The sequence below is a fragment of the Mercurialis annua genome, linkage group LG3, assembly GCF_937616625.2.
Source record: "Mercurialis annua linkage group LG3, ddMerAnnu1.2, whole genome shotgun sequence".
Lineage (NCBI taxonomy): Eukaryota > Viridiplantae > Streptophyta > Magnoliopsida > Malpighiales > Euphorbiaceae > Mercurialis > Mercurialis annua.
This window is the reverse complement of record NC_065572.1, coordinates 1,446,428-1,468,371: the sequence shown is the minus strand read 5'-3', so window position 1 is coordinate 1,468,371 and position 21,944 is coordinate 1,446,428. Positions and strand designations below refer to the sequence as shown.

At 30.3% G+C, this 21,944-nt stretch overlaps 3 protein-coding genes and 1 long non-coding RNA gene across 4 annotated transcripts; 3 read left to right on the top strand and 1 right to left on the bottom strand.

Annotated features, from left to right (window-relative positions):
• Positions 1-695: 695 nt before the first annotated feature.
• On the bottom strand, positions 696-3,567 carry LOC126671033 (probable pectinesterase 29). The gene is made up of 7 exons (XM_050364724.1): positions 3,335-3,567; positions 2,656-2,815; positions 2,291-2,509; positions 1,926-2,170; positions 1,425-1,530; positions 1,080-1,179; positions 696-841 (listed from the first exon to the last, which is right to left on the bottom strand). Exons 1-7 carry the CDS (start codon positions 3,565-3,567, stop codon positions 696-698), a joined length of 1,209 nt encoding a protein of 402 aa, XP_050220681.1.
• Positions 3,568-4,785: 1,218 nt separating this feature from the next.
• On the top strand, positions 4,786-7,420 carry LOC126671900 (GDSL esterase/lipase At3g14820-like). The gene is made up of 5 exons (XM_050365721.1): positions 4,786-5,078; positions 5,434-5,573; positions 5,664-5,894; positions 6,309-6,555; positions 7,060-7,420. The coding sequence occupies exons 1-5, from the start codon at positions 4,799-4,801 to the stop codon at positions 7,263-7,265; spliced, it is 1,104 nt and encodes a 367-aa protein (XP_050221678.1). The 5' UTR covers positions 4,786-4,798; the 3' UTR covers positions 7,266-7,420.
• A 3,260-nt stretch (positions 7,421-10,680) lies between these two features.
• Positions 10,681-14,087, top strand: LOC126671901 (GDSL esterase/lipase At1g20120-like). Its single transcript, XM_050365722.2, has 4 exons — positions 10,681-10,980; positions 11,288-11,427; positions 11,509-11,739; positions 13,928-14,087. The coding sequence occupies exons 1-4, from the start codon at positions 10,701-10,703 to the stop codon at positions 13,985-13,987; spliced, it is 711 nt and encodes a 236-aa protein (XP_050221679.1). The 5' UTR covers positions 10,681-10,700; the 3' UTR covers positions 13,988-14,087.
• Positions 14,088-14,430: 343 nt separating this feature from the next.
• LOC130015356 (uncharacterized) lies at positions 14,431-15,633 on the top strand. The gene is made up of 2 exons (XR_008790486.1): positions 14,431-14,804; positions 15,235-15,633. It is a non-coding gene; the product is annotated as an uncharacterized LOC130015356 (long non-coding RNA).
• Positions 15,634-21,944: the final 6,311 nt, after the last annotated feature.

The following is a 21,944-nucleotide window of genomic DNA, read 5'->3' as shown; positions in this document are numbered from 1 at the left end:
GAATTTCTCCTTAAGAAGGAAAAATTATTGCACGCAACCGCTGTGACATGTCATGCGTGTAACAAACCAATGATTTGTTAGTCATGTGAAAAAATTGATAATAAAAAAATTTAAGTAATAATTAAAAAAATTCTTATCGCAAATACTTATTGGCTTGTTGTAAGTATGACGAGAAGCAAAATACTATTTGTTTATACAATAATGTTTTCTATCTAAAATAAAAACATTAGTATTATTTTAGCATAGAATTATAATTTTAAAATTCTAAAATGATTATGGATTAGCTAGTGATCTGGTTGGTATTATTACAATCAGTGTAGAGGTTAAATTAGATTCAACAATAGAATAAAAATAAAATAAGCATATCGTCTTTCACTTGAGTGCGGTTGAAATTTCAATAATTTATCACTACTAAAAAACAGTTATCGAATTTCACAGATTTGCGACTGCTTTTGCTACGGATAGCAATTCGGTCGCAAAACCATTTTAGCGACAAATAAACCGTCGCAAATCCGTCGCTAAAATGGCGGCACCTTGGAGGGAAAGATTGGCGCCTCTATTTTAGCGACGGATTTTGACATTAAACGCTAAATTTGGCTGACATTGAAACGCTAGTTGAAAGATTTGCGACAGATTTTCTTTGTGATTTTTAATTTTGCATTATTGTGATAATATATATAAACTAAATTATGCTTTTAAACTCGCATGCAAATTCTGCTAGACTCTAGATCTATTTCACGGGCTATACGGGAGATTTTTCGGATGTGCTGGTTCGAAAATGGGCCAGGATGGCGCTTACTGACGCCACACATATTTCTGTGAGTAAGGCCATCTGAACAATCTAGATGGAAATTTTTTCATGAACGAAATCAATCATGATTCTAATAGAATTTTTTATGAAGTACTTTTTTATAGTTGACGCGAGAAATTTGTTAGCGTTTTTGAAGGAATTGATCTTATGATCCTACTAGAATTTTACAGTGCTATATTATTTGAACTATAATTGGTATATATAAACGAAATCAATCATTAATTGTAGATTCAAATAGCTAACTTCAATATTTTTTATGCATTTTTACTCGATTTGAAGTGAATTGTAATTGTGTACGGAAGTGAGAATATCACTCCAATTATGATAGATTTAGACACCTTATAAAAAAAGTCATCCCGGTTAATAATCTGTTCAGACCCAATCAAAGCATAAACAGATATATGCAAATCTTAGCCAAAAATTGCATATAAAATGCAAAAATTTGAATTGCAAGAAACTGCCATTAAACGAACCTTTGCAAATGATGTGTACAAGCATAAACCCTAACTCGTAAGTCTTAGTCTTAATCCCTTTGGGAGGAAAATGAAGATCATTAAATGGTTGGCTGTCCCTCAATCCATCCATCTTGATTCATAAAGTTAGTAATATTTACTAATTTATTCAGTTCATTCAACGCCAAATTTTTCTCCCATTTTACTCTTTCATGTGTATTCGATCCCGGTCCGCTGCAAGACACTTCCGAAAAAATAATTGTATTCCTGCATAAATAACATAAATATAAAACATTCAAAAAAGTAAACATTAGCATTTGAATTTATCACCAACATTCTTGAAAATTTGAATAAATATACATCGTAAATAAAGTCGCAGTTTTTTATCTTAAATTCGCAATTTTTATAAATTGATAATATCATTGACATTAATTTATCATGTTACAATTTTATTACCGTTTTTGAACTGTATAACTTATAATGATGTTGTAATTAGTCTAACATATCACCATGCATGCACGCATAAAACACGCCATTTTTTAAAAATAAAACTGTAAAAAAATGCGAACAATAATATTTGTTTTAAAAAGTTATAATCGAATTGCAATTCAAGTTAAAGATTAATTGAGAAAAACTCTAATGAATGTGAAAATAAAACTTACTCATGGCCAGCAGAATTCCAAGGTTGCCAACCCTCAGGAACTATAGCCTGAGGAATGTAAGTCCTTTTAAAAATAACTCTTGAAAATTGAGTATAAGCTCTGCCTAAATAAAATGGACCGGTGGCATATATAGTAGCGCCCAAAAATATATACCCACTTGAATCATTTTCATTTCTTCGACCCTGAGCTGTAATATGACCGGCTGGTCCTTGTAGAATTCCGGTCGTCGCGTTTATCACACATTTCTACACCAAAAAATCAATCAGTATATATACAAAATGTAACCGGTAACATTAGGGGTGTGCATCGATCGGTTCGGTCATTGAATTAAAACGAATTGTGAACTACATTACTAAATTTCTAACCCCATATACTGATTGGCCTGCTCCCCAAATGAAATCGATTGCACCTTCAATATAGCAATTATTAAAATAATGACGTCCTTGCAAGTCCGTTAAAGTGTCTTGAACTCCGACAAATCCACAACGATAAAAGCTTGCCTTGTCTGAATATAGTGTAGCTGCCGGTGCCCATAAAATCCGGTTTCCGTTTGAACTTCGTGGTAGAACAAGATTATATGTGTTCTGTACGTTTCGAAATTTATAAAATCATATCAATTATATTATATATTGTACGAAAAATTATCGAATTGTATATTATGACATTTTATCTTATTTCAATATTTTTCTATATGAATTGAAAAATTGTTACTATAATAAATTTGGTTTACCCTGATGAGTAAGTCTTTGGCTATAAAATTGTCTGCATGTAAAATGAAAGTAGAGCTTTCGGTAGAACTGCCAGCTTCTTGCCATTGAATAATGGTTCTTCTAGCGGATTCTCCTTGAAGAATTATGAAAGGCTTGTCTTTGGGGATCACAACTTTTTCACTACAAAATTTTAAAAAAAACTGATTAAATTATTGAACAGTGGAAATTTAAATTTTTGTTTAAAATTATAATTGATAAACAAAATCGAAAAAATAATATTGGTGACATTTTAAAAAAATACTAACAGCGTATGAATTTTTATTTTTTAAAATTTTAGAAGTTCATCAAACAAATACTTCTTGTTATTTTTAATTATCGATACATGTAAAAACAAGTCTCTCGTTTATTTAAATTTTATTGTCTTTTTTTGTAGAAAACGATGCATATATAGAATCTACTTTAGTAAACTACATCAACAAAATTCGAAACATAAACCAGCAGTTCAATGGCCGAGAAGGTCGGAAAAGTACTCATTTGATATATTTTTAAAAAATATTAATTTAAAGGCCATAAAAAATAGCAAATTGAAATAGTAGATTTTTAAAAAACAAAAATATGGCATAATATTTCATTTAAACAAAAATACAGTACCAAATTTAAAGATAGATATGATAAAATGTATGGTATCCGGTTTCTTACTTGTAAATAGCAGTTTTGATGTAGATATGAGTCCATAAATTATTATTTGGTGGAATAGAGTCGATAGCTTTTTGCACACTAGTGAAATTTCCTTTGCCACTTTGATCCACAATTATTATTATCTTTGCAATTACACCCTTTTGATCCACATCATGTATCATCCTGCTGTTGGATGTACAAACTAAGAGAAAGAGCATGCATGTCAACCGCAGATTGAAGCCAAGAAAATTCATTTTCAAGTATACGCAGAGTAATTATATTGGTGTCTATATTTTGATATTATAGTGGTTCAATATGTCTATTTAAAAGAATTTTAGGTCTTAGTTAGTAATTATTATCATATGGTAATAAATCATTTTGAAATAAAATTTTCTCATTTGGTTCTTCATTTTTTAAAAAAATGTAGCATTTTTTTATTGTACTTCATCAGCACGTTGATATAGAAGGTAAATGTTGGTGTTCAAAATCTACATTTTAGTGGAAAATTTGATAATATTGTATGGGATTGTCAAGTATTAAGTTACTATTATGAGCAATAAAAGTAACAAAATAAAAAAAGTAATACAGCTTGGAGATTCACTGGCATGAAGTAAAAATGAGTTGGTTGTACATTATTTCAACCTGATACAAATAAGATTATGCATTTCTAAAATAGATTGCTAAAAGAAAAATTATACTATTATTCAGTAATACTTGTCACATAATGCATCAAATCGTAATTGCAATAAATAATGAAATAAGTCAGCAGAGCAGACAATCCTATTCTTTTTTTTATAATATCTAGTATAATATTTAAAAATATTAATTTAAAGGACATAAGAAATAACGAATTTAAGTAGTAGATTTAAAAAAAAAAAAAAACACATTTTGTTTGGATCTAGTATTACTTTCTCTCTCCCATTTTAAAAATCTCATATTTTCGCTGCAATTACACTTTTTTTTTTCCAAATAGTGTATATCATTTTATAATAATTAACAAAAATACCTCATTTCTAATAAAATTAAAATTTATGAATTTAATATTTATTCCAAGTATAGATTGATCTCCTTCACCTCCCATCTACATTAGAAAATTTAAAAGTTTTTTCTCGGGTAATAATTTATGGAGTAATAATCTCTCTTTATAGCAAATTTAGAAAAAAATATATGTTCATTGTATGTATCTCATTTTTTTGTACATAATAAAAGAAAGTTTATATAATAATGTCAGACAAAAATATTTCTTACTTATTTTAAGTCAAAACAATTTATTGACTATTAGTTTTCAAAATAAAAACAATAATTTGTTGTCTATTTTTTTTAAAAAAAATTACCGTCCTTGGAGAATATCCTAATTATAGTGTAAAAGTAATCTAGATTATAGGAAATACTCTATTTTTAACATAATCTATTGTATCAATGGTTGTATAAATACATATACTAAAAATGAGAGAATGTCAAAAAGAAAAATATTAAATCGTAAAAATGCATTTTATAATTTTTTTACTTGTCACGAGCATTCAAACATGGAATATAGCTGGTAATTATTACTCTGACTGCACTTATGAGAATACCTATAATTTACCTGATGAGTATACAGCTTCAGGAATTCTTGCATTTGGTGATTCCATGCTTGATACAGGCAACAATCTCTATATACCATTAACTCCTTTAAAATCCAATTTTTGGCCATACGGTATCGATTTTACGGTAACATATCCGTCCGGCAGGTTTTCTAACGGAAAAATGCTACCCGATCTTCTAGGTACGTATCCTAGCCGTCAGTTACCGGTTTGTCTGTCTTTTTCTATTTCAATATGATATTTTTTAATCTTCTCATCTTGTTTTTTTATCCAATTATAAACCATTTTTTTTCTCCAACGTCCTCTTCTTTTATTTTTTTTATTTCTCCACTACATGTAATGATTATAGATTTCTAATTTTTTTCTGATAAATTATGGCTGCAATAACGAAAAAATTTCCATTTAAAAAGGGATTAAAAAGTTTTCATCGATACATTATCGATTATAAATTATTATATTTTGAACTCTTATATACCTTTTAAAATTTGAGATTATTATTGATGCTAAAGAATTTCTTTTTGTTTTCTTTTTTATCAGCAAGGTATTTAGGAGCATGTGCCCTATCCGATATTATTTTACCTTATTTAAGTCCAAATATACAACCTCTAAATCTTCTTGATGGATTATCTTTTGCTTCGGCGGGCGCAGGATATGATATTTTAACAAGCACTTTGAAGGTACATAATGTTTTTTCATTTTTCAAAAATTTAAAATTTTAAATAAATTTTTGGTATTAATGATTTGATTTGTTATTTTGATGGTGGTAGTCATCTATATCATTAGAAGATCAAATAAAAAATTTGAAAGATTTTAATGTGAAGTTGTCCAAAACATATGGTAATTTATCAAAAGAGAGCTTCTATATCAAAGCCATGGCTTTTGTGTCAGCAGGCACTGAAGATATTATCAACTATTTTCCTTCAAGTTCCAGGAGTGTCCAATATGATATTAATGCCTATACTGATCTCTTAGCACAAACTTCCTTTAATTTTGTCAAAGTAAGTGTATTGATTTTTTTAAATTTTTTTAATTTTTCTTTATCGTAATTTTAGAAAATACCTTTTACATGAATTGAGCAAATTACACCGACACCTCTAACATTTATATAATATAAATTCCACTTGCATTCATTCTGTTTCAGGATTGAAAGATATTCTAATTCAATTTAATTTTTCTTGATATTTTAATTATTTTACTCATTTTTGTTTTAAGTCAACTAAATTAAAGGATTTGATTATAAAATTTAAGCTCCAGTTTATTTTTTTAAAATTGATTTTTATCATAGGCATAAAGTAAAAATTTATTTTTACGAAATTTAGAGAGTTAGTGAATTTCAATTCATTTTTTTTCATTTATTAATTTAATTTGCATTTGTTTGACTAAAAGTTATGATTATTTTTAATTAATTGCAGAATTTAATTGATCAAGGAGTAAGAAGGATCGGAGTTTTTGGAGTACCACCAATTGGATGTTTTCCATTATATAGAAGTCCAGGATTATGTGATGAAACTCTGAATAAGGCAGCACTTTTATTAAATTCTAAATTGTCTCACAAATTGGCTGATCTTGGTGCCGAAAGCCAACTTAATAGCACCCAAATTGTCTTTATGAATATTTACGAGGACTATATGAGACTTATCCAAAATGGAACAAAATATGGTAAGAAAAAGTAATTTAAATTATAATTTTTTTTCTGAAAAATCAACATTTTTATGGACTAACAGTTCGGAAAATCCAATTTATTTTTTATTTTCCAATTTTAACTAAAACTTTAAAAGCTTAAAATTCTAGCCAAATTTAAAACTTTTACAGCGATTTTAGTCAATTTCGCACAATCAAATTTAATAATATAACCAATTTTTGCAATTCAAACCAAAGCTTTGTTGAAGATATATTTCCAGGAATGTACAAAACTAGGTTAATTTAATTGATTGCACAAAATTGGCTAAAATTGTTGTGAGAGTTTCAAATTAGGCTAAAATTACAAACTTTTAAAACTTTGGTTATAATTATAAAAAGTCAAAAAGATTTTTTTTTTATACTCTGTATTTGCCTAAAATTTGATTTGGTATAAAATGATATTACAAACTTTTATTCTCTCAATATTTTTTTCGATTTAATTTTTAACGCATCAATGACTAATCAAATTTGATTTTTTTGTAGGTTTCGACATTGTAACTAAAGCATGTTGTGGAATAGGAAATTCAGATACTAAATATTTATGTAATAAAATAAATCCGAGCCTAGGTGACATGAAAGGACTTAGCTATTTATTTTATGATGGCCATCATCTTACAGAAAAAGGATACAGTATACTTGCTTTATTTAATTTCGCTAAATATATGGACAAATTTACAAAACCTTATTGAAGGAAATCATAGTATAGTTTTCCTCAAAAACAAAAATAAAAAATATTAGTGAAGTTTCTGATCAGAGGAATTTTAAGAAAATTTCACTTTAGACAAATTTTTGTAATTTTTTTTGTTTTAATAGTTCTAAATTAAATTGTATTACTTGTTTAGTATATGTAATCATCTATCCAATTCTTTGGCAAAAAAAATTATCTATCCAATTAAAATACTCATTTCGGACAAATTTGAATATGCATTCATTCTATGTTTTGTGAATCGGATTGGGCAACAAAATAATACAATTAATTACTTTTTGGATTAACTTATACTAATTTTTTTTAATGAATAATAATTGTATTAAAAAGCAATGAATGAAGGCAAAACTCCACTTTTCAAGAGCTAAGTGTGAGAGTTTCAATACCAAAACCAGACGTCAGGCCTCCACCATCAGAACTAAATGTCACTATCAAAACCAGACGTTAGGCCTCCATCATCAAAAATTGGCGTCAGGTCATAACCAAAATCAGACGTCAGGTCAATATCAGAACACAAAGGTGTCAGGCCATTACAATCAGAATCTAGGGACAATAAGTCACTACAGAGTAGAATCCAAAGGCGACTGTTGAATATTAAGTGTGATGGAAATCCCACATTAGAAAGATATGAGTAGAATGTGGAATATATAAGTGGGATGGACTACCTAGCCCATTACCTTAGGGTTTTGGGTTTAATGTGGTGTCCGGCCCACGGTTATATGGTTCACATTCTGGACCTCATGAATGTATTCTCCCATACATTGCGCTCAATTTGGACCAACAATTGGTATCAGAGCCCGGTTCGGCTGGGTGGAACTTGGTGACTCCGGGTCTTTTATCCCGAAAGGGTTGGAGTCTAGTTCCGAGGTAAGTTGAGCGGTCCAATGTGGAAGGGTATCACACTTAAGGGGGAGATTGTTGAATATTAAGTGTGATGGAAATCCCACATTAGAAAGATATGAGTAAAATGTGGAATATATAAGTGGGATGGACTACCTAACCCATTACCTTAGGGTTTTGGGTTTAATGTGGTGTCCAGCCCACGATTATATGGTTCACATTCTGGGTCTCATGAATGTATTCTCCCATACATTGCGCTCAACTTGGACCAACAACGACTAGGCCAGTTTTAGTAGAAGTCAAAAAATTGGACCACTTCTTGAAAAACCAGATTCACAGACTAGGCATCCGGAATGCAAGACAACTACATAATTCAACAAGCAGTACATCCAGACATACAGAGTTCAACAATACAAACAAAATATCCAAAACATCGTTGTTGGTTAAAATACCAACTCATAATATAGTGGACTTTAAATCCGAGTTATCTTACCCACAGGAATATAGATTAAGCGAGAATGATATTCGTTCAAATCCTAATTTGTCTAGCAATGAAATAGGGATATTGGTTCAATACAAATAACAACTAAACACTACGCTAAACAACTAACAATTGCAATTAAACAACGAATACTAAATCACGAATTAACACAAGCATTAAAAGACGTCTAGAGGTTGCTAATCATGTAAAGGCGAATCCTAGGTAATAGGGTCGAGTCTTTGGATATTGGTTCGGTTCAAGCTATTTGAGGGTATCAAATCCACTTTTTCGAGCCGAAAATTGAAAGAATCGCTACTTGATTAAAACACCGAAATCTAACTTTTCTCGTGCAATTAGATTTCGATAGAATTAGTCAAGACAATTAATTCGCAAACTATACAGCCGCTAAATTCTTAAATCACTCTCATACATCTAGGTCTCAAGCTTATGCTTAATTAGGTCTATTTGATTAGTTTAACTATCGCTCTCACTAATCAAACACTAATCAAAGATTAAGGGGTCAACTTAATTTAGACATTAGATCCAAATTAACACAACAATACACTAATCCAATAACCCATTCTAATCACCTATTCAACAATCATGACAATCATAACAATCCATAGACTAGGGATCTAGCTACTCGTTACTAAAGTAATATTAACTACTAAGCAACAATTAATAAGCATAATAAAAATTAAAATGATTACCTTAAGTAGAATGGATAGTAAAAGCATTAACAAAAAAATGAAGATCCAAAAAATAAACTTGCATTAAATGGGGGTGTCAATCCCAAAATTCTGAAAATAGTATATGAACACTTAGAACAATGATGATTCTCCTCCCAATTGAGAGTAAAAGGAATAAAAACTACAACTATTAATTGATGTCTTACAAAATGAGGTGATAAACTCTAAAACAAGATAAAATTGCTTACATAGTCTTGACAAATAGTATATTTTTTTATCGTTTTTTGGTAAATAATGAAATACTAATTTAAAAGAGACAAAAATTAAGTTCAAAAAAATACTAATGTATAGCATAATGTTTCTTACTTGTAAATAGCAGCTTTAATGTAGATTTTAGTCAATAAGCTATTATTTGGTGGAATAGAGTCGATAGCTTATTGCACACTAGTGAAATTTCCTAGGCCACTTTGATCCACAATTATCATTATCTTTGCAATTACACCCTTTTCCACATCATGTGATGTATCATCCTGCCGTTGGATATACAAACTAAGAGAAAGATTTCATTTGGTTCTTCATTTTTAAGAAATTGTACCATTTTTTTTTTGTATTTCATCAGCAAATGTTGGTGTTTAAAATCTACAATTTGGTGGAAAATTTGATAGAATTTTATGGGATTTTCAAATATTAAGTTTCAAAAATTTTCAAAAACTTTACTCTTCAATTAAAAATGCATATTGATATATTAAATTATTTTATTTTAACCTCTATTCTCCAAATACTATTCTACACGCGTATTTCACCCAATATAAACGCCTATCCATTTTTATGATAATTATAACTCCAAATACAATTATATCTCATCCTTAAACCATAATTTATTTATCCTCTAAATATATTATATTTATTTTTATATCAATCACGACATGTATTTCATGGGATTTTAAACGAAACGTGTGTCACATGTCGGATTATTACGTCATAATAGTGAGGGATATTACATCCCATCTATATTAGAAAATTTAAATTTTTTTTCTCAGGTAATAATTTCTGGAGCAATAATCTCTCTTTATAGCAAATTTAGAAGAAAAAAGTATATATTGTTGTATGTATCTTATTTTTTTATACGTAATAAAAAAAATTATATAATGATGTCAACAAAAATATTTCTTACTTATTTTAAGTCAAAACAATTTATTGACTATTGGTTTTTAAAAAACAATAATTTGTCGTCTATTTAAAAAAAATACTGTCCTTGGAGAATATCCTAATTATAGTGTAAAAGTAATCTAGATTATAGGAAATACTCTATATTTAACATAATCCATTGTTTCAATGGTGGTATAAATATTAATATACATATACGAAAAATGAGAGAATGTCAAAAGAAAAATAGTAAATCATAAAAATGCATTTTATAATTTTTTTACTTGTGACGAGCATTCAAACATGGAATATAGTTGGTGATGGTAATTCGGACTGCATTTATGATAATTCCTATGGTTTACCTGATAAGTATACAGCTTCAGGAATTCTTGCATTTGGTGATTCCATGCTTGATACAGGCAACAATCTCTATATACCATTAACTCCTTTAAAGTCCAATTTTTGGCCATACGGTGTCGATTTTACCGTGACATATCCGTCCGGCAGGTTTTCTAATGGAAAAATACTGCCCGATTTTTTAGGTACGCATCCTAGCCGTCAGTTACCGGTTATCTATCCGGTAATAAACCCTTTTTTTTTCCTCCAGCGTACTCTACTTTTATTTTTTTGATTCCACCACTACATGTAATGATTATGGATTTCTAATATTTTTTCTAATAAATTATGGCTGCAACAACGAAAATTATAATTTTTTTCGTTTAAAAAGGGATTAAAAATTTCATCGATATATCATCGATTATAAATTATTATGTTTTGAACTCTTACTTTTTAAAGTTTGAGATTATTATTGATGCTAAAGAATTTTTTGTTTTGTTTTCTTTCTATCAGCAACATATTTAGGAGTATGTCCCCAAACCGGTATTATTTTACCTCATTTAAGTCCAAATATAAAATCTCTAAATATTCTAGATGGATTATCTTTTGCTTCGGCGGGCACAGGATACGACATTTTAACAACCACTTTAAAGGTACATAATGTTTTTTTCTTTTGCAAAAGTTTAAAATTTTAAATAAATTTTTGATTTGATATGCTATTTTGATGGTGGTAGTCATCTATATCATTAGAAGATCAAATAAAAAAATTGGAAGATTTTAATGTGACGATGACCAAAGCATATGGTGCAACGACAAGAGAGAGTTTCTATATCAAAGCCATAGCTTTTGTGTCAGCAGGCACTGAAGATATTATCAACTATTTTCCTACAAGTTCCAGGAGTGTCCAATATAATATTAATGCCTATACTGATCTTTTAGCACAAACTTCCTTTAATTTTGTCAAAGTAAGTTCACTAATATAATTATTTCCTTCGTAAATTATTTATTTATATATATATTTACATATATATTATCATCTTAGAGCATCTCCGATGCAATGTTAAAATGAGGTGCTAATGCGATAGTTTAGCATTTAATTTAAAAAAGACTCCAATGCAATGTTATAGTTAATGCTAAATTTAGCATATGCTATATCATAAATTAAATTTAGCATCTATTATAACATATGCTAAATTTTTACAAAAAAAAATTCATTATTAATTATAATTTTACCACTATTAATTATTTTTGCATTTATTATTTCAAAAAAAAATTAAACTTTGTTCTTCTTCTATTTATTTTTATAATCTCGATCGATTAATTTCTTTTTTAATGGTAAACCACACTCCAACATAATAAGAAGATATATAAATAATTTATTTTTATATAATCCGTCGATTTTCTTAATAAGGTATCTCCGCGAATGTAGTGTAGTGTTTTCTGGATTTAATTGACCATGAGCAGAATTTGTTAGAAATGAAATTTTATTAAAAAAAAAAGCTCATTATTATATCAAATATGAACAAATAAATAATATTAAGAAAATAAAATATGTGATTAGAAAATAATAAATAGTTATTACCGTAAATAATTATAATACTTTTTTTAATATTTTGCATTGAGATAAAATTTAAATGCTATGCTAAATATAATATTTTACTACTTTTTCATGCTAAATTTAGCATACAAAATAGCACTCCAATAGAGATACTCTTAGTTCGTAATTTTAGAAAATATCTTATACATAAATAGAGCAAATTACACTGACACCTCTGACATTTATATAATATAAACTCCACTTGCATTCATTTTATTTCAGGATCGAAAGATATTCTAATTCAGTTTAACTTTTGTTGACATTTTACTTTTTTCACTCATTTTTGTTTTAAGTAAAAATTTATTTTTACAAAATTTAAAGATTTAGTGAATTTCAATTCATTTTTTTTCATTTATTAATTTAATTTTTAGATTAGATTAAAATAATAGCTTTTTAATTGTTTTAATAAACAACTAAGTAGTTAAAAAGGAAATTGAGACAACTAATACAATAAGTTTAAGGATTAAAATAAAATAAATTTTTATTAATTAATTTCTTTGATTTAGTCGACTAACAAAAAAAATTGGTCGATTTTCTTTAAAATGGTAATAAAAATGAAACTAGAGAATGATATTGTGTGGTTCTAAAATAAAATGAATGCAAGTGTGAATTATGTTATACGTCATGGGTGTGAGTATAATTTTCTCTTCCAAATATTACATTCAACTATCGAATTAGTGAAATATACGATGGAGTTACAAATATGTAATTGTTGGAATATGCCTAGAATTCTAATTCTAAATTGTATTAGGATTAGTGAAGTATTTCGGAAAAGGATAACTTTGTTATCATTGGCTAATTAGGAAGTATTAATCCAATTAGGATTAATATTCCTAATACCATATAGATTAATTATTCACTATATATAGCCTACCTTATCCACCTTTTAGAATACATCAAACCGAACACACAATGTAGACATTGATGTGAATAAAGGGAAAAGGGGGTGTGTGTGATGTGAGGAATATAAGTTAATTCTTATCCTTTCGGGTTGCTTCTTGTAGAGAGAGAAACACTTTGTGGGTTTTTCTTCTAAAGGCATATTTACTAGAGATGTTCTCTATTTGGTGATTCTCCACCAATTTTGTACTCTTTTTGATGATTAGTAGATGGCCCGAATCTTTCGCCCGTGGATGTACGCTTTAATGCAGAACCACGTAAATCTCTTGTATTATTTATTATTTTGCTATATTGTTTGTTGATCAAATCCATTATTAAATACCTACCGAATGGTATCGATTCCGCTGTGCATACCAATCCGGTCACGAACCGGTCACGACAATTGGTACCAAAGATTCAACATCGGTATCAATGTTACAACAATAATATTTTTCAAGTTTGTTATTTTTCAAATTTCAATTGTTATCATAAAAATTGCGAGACTTTGGATTAATAAAATTCACAAATATTAATCATGTTTATTATGAGAAACTATACATTTTAAATTTTATTATCTCTCAAAATTCATCATTTAAAATTCCATCCCTAATTGAAAACGTTATTTTTAATTTGCATTTGTTTGACTAAAAGTTATGATTATTTTTAATTAATTGCAGAATTTATTTGATAAAGGAGTAAGAAGGATCGGAGTTTTTGGAGTACAGTCGACCCTCTGATAATTAATACATATGGTGGATCAAAAATTTATTAATTATTAGAATTATTAATTTATTGAATTTGTATAAAAAAATTATAAAAGATATTTTAAAGCATCTACATTAATAGACCTATTATTAATATTATATATAAAAAAACTAACAAAATACACTTTGCAATCACTCAATTTAAAAAAAATAATTTTACATTCAATTTAAGAAATATCAATTGATATCAAACTAAAAAATAATTATTAAGAAGTTGTATTCATAAAGTAAAATAATTTTTAATATTTTTTATACTATAAATACTTTACTTACTTTAATTTGTTTATCTAATAGCTTCTTTTAAAAAAATTCAAAAGAATAAAAAAGTCATAATTTGATGGTATTTTAACTTCCACTTTATGAATTAAGGTTAGTATTGCCTCAAATAAATCATCAATTGTTATATATTTCTTTTAAAAAATCTCTCTAATAATTAATATTCATGTAGAATATATTTTAAATTTTATTAATTATTAAATAATAGAATTATTAATTACCCGACGTGGAACGAAGTTGGTTCTCTCAATTTTCTATTAATTATTAGAATTATTAATTTATAGAATATTAACTATTAGAGGGTCATCTGTACCACCAATTGGATGTTTTCCATTATATAGACGTCCGGGATCATGTGATGAAACTCTGAATAACGCAGCACTTTTATTAAATTCTAAATTGTCTCACAAATTGGCTGATCTTGGAGCCGAAAGCCAACTTAATAGCACCCAAATTGTCTTTATGAATATTTACGAGGACTATATGGGACTTATCCAAAATGGAACACAATTTGGTAAGAAAAAGTAATTTAAATTATTTATTTTTCCGAAAAATCAGACTAGTAGTTCGGAAAATCCTTTTTTTTTTTCTAATTCAAACCAAAGCTTTTGTTGAAGATATATTTCCAGGAATGTACAAAACAAAAATTAACTAAAATTGTTGTGAGAGTTTAAAATTGGGCTAAAATTGCAAACTTTGGTTATAATTATAAAAAGTCAAAAAGATTGCTTTTTTTTATACTCTATATTTGCCTAAAATTGGCTAAATTTTGTATTTTCTTGTTTTGGTTAGGGTTAGGGTTATTTTTTAAATAAACTCTATAAATATGTCTTATTTTTATTTAAATTGGTATAAAATGATATTACGAACTTTTATTCTCTCCATATTTTTTTCGATTTAATTTTCAACGCATCAAATGGCTAACCAAATTTGATTTTTTGTAGGTTTCGACGTTGTAACTAAAGCATGTTGTGGAATAGGAAATTCAAATACTAAATATTTATGTAATAAAGTAAATCCGAGTTTATGTGACATGAAAGGGCTCAACTATTTATTTTGGGATGGCCATCATCTTACAGAGAAGTTATACAATACGCTTGCTTTAGCGTTTTTCGGCAAATATATGGACAAATTTACAAAACCTTATTGAAAGACCCTATGGGTTATAAGGCAAACCGGTTTTTGATTTGTGAATCGGAAATTTAAATTCTTTAAAGCGGAAAAGAGAATTTAAAGACACAAGAGATTTAGAGTGGTTCGGATCAACTCACGATCCTACTCCACTACTCAATCTAAGATTGAGATTTTAGAATCCACTAAATGGGATTGTGCTTTATAGATAAGCACCAACTTTACAAAGAGATTTCTTAGAGATAATCTCAAACTCACAATTGATTTTTCAAGGATAATCAAGAACCTACAAAGGTTGAGTTTTTCCAAAGCTAAACTCTAACTCACAATGATTAGGAGTATCCAAGATAACTCCAAAACTACAATGATTTGAAAATGTGTGTTTGTTGTTTCAAGGTGTGTAAATCATTAACCTTGAAACATTGCAAATGGGTTTATATTTATACCCAAAGCAATTTACAAGCATAGCAAACAAACAAAATTTACTATGCTGAGATTCTGCCTGTCGCGCCCGCGAATGATAGTGTCGCGCCCGAGATTTATGAATGAAGACAAAATCTTCAAACGGCTAGTGACACGTGTCTTTTCGTTATTAGGAGATTATGAATATATCCGTTGGATTTGCAACGGTCTGATCAATCGCGCCCGTGATCCCTTTGTCGCGCCCGAGATACCTCAAACGGTTACTTAGGGTTTTCAGGTGTATGAATATCGCGCCCGAGATTTACTTTGTAGCGCCCGCGATTCAAGAATCTCGCCCGAGATGAAAGAAGCATCTCGCCCGAGATTTGCTACTGGACAGCTTGAGGGTCAAAAACTCGATTCTCGCTAGAAAGCTCCGAATTGACTTCCGATTGATCCTATGAGATCCTATACACTAATAAACAATATTAGAACCCTCATAGTTGATTGTCAAAGTCAAAATAAAGGAGTTTGAAATGACAATAGTCCAACAATCTCCCCCTTTTTGAGTTTGACAATCAACATGCTAAAATGGCTAAGTTAAGTGAGAGTCAAATTGATTTTGGCTCCCCCTTACTTTATGCACATAAGATACAACATAATATGAAAGGCAAAAGCAAGAAAAAATTTCAAAAAAAAAAAAAAAAAACTTAGCAATTTGAGCATAGAGATTTCTCCCCCTTTGTCAAGCACAAAAAGAATCAAAGCATGTATAAAACATAGACAAAGGAGCTAATTGAAAGAGGTTTTGAAACTAAATAGAGATAAATCTAAGTTTCTCCTTCAATTGAGGCGCTTAGACACTAATTTGATATGCATCAAGTCTAAAGACTCAATTGATTAAACTAATTTGATTTAAATGATCAAAAATAGGCAATAATTCCTTAATTGAATTATACCAAGGCAAAGTCCAATCATTAGAAAAAAGTGTTAAAGCATATCAAAACTTTTTAGGAGAATAAGATTTGAAAAATTGATTCTCCCCCTTAAAACAACAATTTTGGAAAACATGGCATATAAATTGATACAAATTTTACCTATCTTGCCTTTTTCCAAAAACTTCCATTGATTATCCACCTTATGATTTGAGATTGGTTTAGTGGACATCACTTGTACCTACAAAGCAAATCACTTAGGTACCCAAACAACTTTGGGTCCTTGAAAGTTAATGCTAGAATAGTTCAAAGGAATTAACCTTAATTGAACTTTTCTCACATAGCAATTAGTATTAGTGTGACCATATTTCATGCAATAAAAACATTGAGTACTATGGTTCACATTTGATTGCATTTGAGGTGGCTTGGCTCTAAAGGTCTCATAAGAACAAGCACAAGCATGGGAACAAATTTGAACATGAGAAGATGCATGAACATATGAGTTCTTTCTAGTCTTCTTGTTCCATTTATGGCTATATTGAGAAGCATAACCATGTCTCAAGGGTTTTGTACCCTTGTTGCTCTTAGCCTTTTGAGCCAAGAATGGCTTAGGCCTAGGAGCTTGAACATGCACCTTCTTTGCCCCAATTGGTTTGACCAATTTAGGAGGAGCTTCTATAGAAGAAGTTTGAGGCAAAGTGGACTTCACAAACATAGTCCCATTGGAACTAGAAGCATTTAGATTATAGCCAAGTCCATGTTTTATGGTTGGGCATCTTTGAGATACAAGAATTGTGTCCAAGGTTGCCTTCCCTTTTTGAAATCTTGAAAGTGCATCTTTTAATTCAAGAATTTCATTCTTTAGTTGATCATTTTCCTTAAGCAAGTTATCAACATTTAAACCTTGCTTAGGGATAGATTCTAAAGATGACTTGAGAGCTTTATTAGACAATTTAAGCTCATGAAATTCTTTTGTTAAAACAAGCATTTCATCTTTAGCTTTTAAAGCTTCATTTTTGAAAAGTAACATCTTGGCTTTATAATCACCACATTTAATTACTAGTTCATCAAGCATGCTATCAATATCATCATCATGATCATGTTTAACATTAAAGCATGCATCATGTGATTCAACACCAATACCATCCCAAGATAGAAAAGATTGGGGGTTTACCTCTAGTGTTGGTTCCTCTTCAAAAGACATGAGGCACAAGTTGGCATCATGGTGGCTATCACCATTCGATTGAGAATCACCTTCCCAAGAAATCTTGAAACCCCCCTTTGAGCTTTTCTTTGAAGAGGAGGGTCTACCATGATTGCCACTTCCCTTCATCTTGAGCTCCTTCACTCTCTTTGTGAGCCTCAAGAGTTTTTCCTCATTGCTTTTCTTCTTGCTTTCTTCTAAAAGATCACTTGTTGAAGCTTTGAAAGCAATATTCTTCTCCCTTGCCATTTCGGCTTCAATGAGCTTGATGTAAGACATCTCATGGAGAAAAAGCTTCCCAATCAACTCATCCGTCCTCAAGGTGGACAAATCATGAGTTTCAATGATGGCGGTGGTCTTAGGTTGCCATAGAAGAATAGGAAGGGATCTAAGGATTTTACCATTGATTTCACTAAGCTTGTAAAATTTCCCAAGTTGCTCAAGACTATGAACAATCTTTAGAAGTCTTGAGGTCATAGAAGAAACATCTTCATTAGGCAAGCCTTTGAAACCTTCATACTCTCCAAGAAGCAACTCAAGCTTCTTACCCTTAACTTGATGTGTACCTTCATAGTAGCTCTCTAGAGTCTCCCACATTTGCTTGGCACAATTCAAGTGTTGAATTCTACCTTATTCTTCTCTAGAAATTGAGGAGAGGAGAGTAGTGATGGCTTTTCTATTCATACCATTTTCCTTCTCTTGCTCTTTAGACCATTCTACTCTCTTCAAAAGAACTCCATTCTTGTCACATGGAGGTGTCCATCCCCTTAGAAAAACACTCCATAGATCAACCCCTTGCATATCAAGATAATTTTCCATCATATATTTCCAAACTTTGTAATTTGACCCATCAAGAAAAGGTTTGAGAGTGATGAAAAAATTTTCGGTTGCCATTTTTGATCGAAAACTCTAGCAATTAAGCGAAAAGAAGAGCACCTTGCTCTGATACCAATTGAAAGACCCTATGGGTTATAAGGCAAACCGGTTTTTGATTTGTGAATCGGAAATTTAAATTCTTTAAAGCGGAAAAGAGAATTTAAAGACACAAGAGATTTAGAGTGGTTCAGATCAACTCACGATCCTACTCCACTACTCAATCTAAGATTGAGATTTTAGAATCCACTAAATGGGATTGTGCTTTATAGATAAGCACCAACTTAACAAAGAGATTTCTTAGAGATAATCTCAAACTCACAATTGATTTTTCAAGGATAATCAAGAACCTACAAGGGTTGAGTTTTTCCAAAGCTAAACTCTAACTCACAATGATTAGGAGTTTCCAAGATAACTCCAAAACTACAACAAAACTAAGTGATTTGAAAATGTGTGTTTGTTGTTTCAAGGTGTGTAAATCATTAACCTTGAAACATTCCAAATGGGTTTATATTTATACCCAAAGCAATTTACAAGCATAGCAAACAAACAAAATTTACTATGCTGAGATTCTGCCTGTCGCGCCCGCGAATGATAGTGTCGCGCCCGAGATTTATGAATGAAGACAAAATCTTCAAACGGCTAGTGACACGTGTCTTCTCGTTATTGGGAGATTATGAATATATCCGTTGGATTTGCAACGGTCTGATCAATCGCGCCCGTGATCCCTTTGTCGCGCCCGAGATACCTCAAACGGTTACTTAGGGTTTTCAGGTGTATGAATATCGCGCCCGAGATTTACTTTGTAGCGCCCGCGATTCAAGAATCTCGCCCGAGATGAAAGAAGCATCTCGCCCGAGATTTGCTACTGGACAGCTTGAGGGTCAAAAACTCGATTCTCGCTAGAAAGCTCCGAATTGACTTCCGATTGATCCTATGAGATCCTATACACTAATAAACAATATTAGAACCCTCATAGTTGATTGTCAAAGTCAAAATAAAGGAGTTTGAAATGACAATAGTCCAACACTTATCGAATGAAATCTTAGTGTAGTTTTTCTCAAAAACAAAAAAAAATAGTGAAGTTTTTTATCACAGGAATTTTTTTAAAAAAATCACTTTAGATAAGTCTTTGTAATTTTTGTTTTGTTTTAATAGTTCTAAATTAAATTGTATTACTTGTTTAGTATATGTAATCATCTATCCCATTCTTTGGCAAAAAAAAAACATCTATCCAATTAAAATACTCATTTTCGGACAAAGTTGAATATGCATTCACTCTATGTTTTGTGAATCATATTAGGCAAAAAAAAACAATTAATTACTTTTTGGATTAACTTATACTAGATTTTTAATATTTTTTATAAATAATAATTGTATTAAAAAGCAATAATGAAAGGCAAAACTCCACTTTTCAAGAGCCTAAGTGTCAGGCTTCCACTACTAGAAGCAGGCGTCAGGCCTCCACCACCAGAACTAGACGTCAGGCCTCCATCATCAAAACTTGACGTTAGGCCACTATCAAAACCAAATGTTAGGTCAATATCAGAATCTAAAGGCGTCAGACCATTACAATCAGGATCTAGGGACAATAAGCAACTACATAATAGAATCCAAAGGCGATTAGGCCAATTTTAATAGAAGTCAAAACATTGGGCCACTTCTCACAAAACTAGAAACACAAACAAGGCATTTGAAATGCAAGACAACTACATAATTTAACAAGCACTACGTCCAGACATACAGAGTTCAGTAATATAAACAAAATATTTAAAACATCGTACAAGCATAAAAATGAGTTTTAGTTAAATATCAGAGTCCCAATTTTAAACTAGCGGCTCCACATCGCCACCCTAACTCACTGAGAGCATGTCCTTATCTAGATCTACATCCCAACATTTCTGCATTCAGCCTGCACGATGCTAGAAGCAGAACTAACATGGAATGCCAGATCCTTGCCACCATCCGGAAGATCACTTGCTTTGCCACCAAATGGTCAAAGACCAGCCCGCCGCAACTAGCCCTCCAAACTTTCAATGCAAAGAGCAGTCAAAATTATAGCTGCATATACATATGGAATAGAGCATAAGCATGTTGCATATTTACCCTCATCTATGCAGATACTTTACACAATTGATCTCGCCGGAAATAAATCATATCGTCCGGTTGAGGAGTCTTAGATACTGACCCCTACAAACCAAAAATAAGCAATCAAGCAAGAGGAAAAATAGTTTCCAAAAGAGACGAAAGTATATAAAGTAGACTCACATGGGTACCATCCGGAGGCGAGAAAGGAAGTTCCATGTATCTAGCAGGGACAAGACCTTATAAATGCCCAGAAGTGTTCCAGTAACGGGCATCTGCCCTCAGACATCTAACCCACTGAACCGGAAACAAGCCTGAAGGAATTAGCACCTACCAGCTCATCAATTAGAACACGTATAAGAGATCTAGGAATCGCCATCCAAGCATGGCCAACACGAGATCCACGCCTAAACTGACCTTGAATAGGCACCCAACATAAAAGGGAGGTCATAAGGTAACAAAATATGCCACAAAGGTTAAAGGACGGGAAAAGTGACGTTTTAATATAAAATTTGAAAAATAAGATAAAAATGATTAAAAATGAATTTTTTTTAAAAGAAATTAAGTGGTAAAATGTATAATGTAGTGTTTTTTACTTGTAAATATCAGTTTTGATGTAGATATGACTCAGTCCATAAATTATTGTTAGCTGAAATAGAATATATCAATGGTTTTTTGCACACTAGTTAAATTTTCGTGGCCGCTTTGATCCACTAGGATTTTCTTTACAGTTACACCCTTTTCCATATCATGTATGATCCTGTCGTTGGATGTACAAACTAAGAGAAATAGCATGCAGGTTAACCATAGATTGAAGCCAAAAACATTTTCTTTTTGTAGTTATTTTAGTTACAATTGATTATATGATTATTGGTGCTTACATTTTGATATTATATATAGTAATTCAATATAGTTTATTTAAAGAATTTTAGGTCTTAGTTAATAAATAATTATTTTCTCTCTTGGTTCTTCATTTTTAAGAAAAATGTAGCATTTTTTTATTGCATTGCATCAACAAATTAAT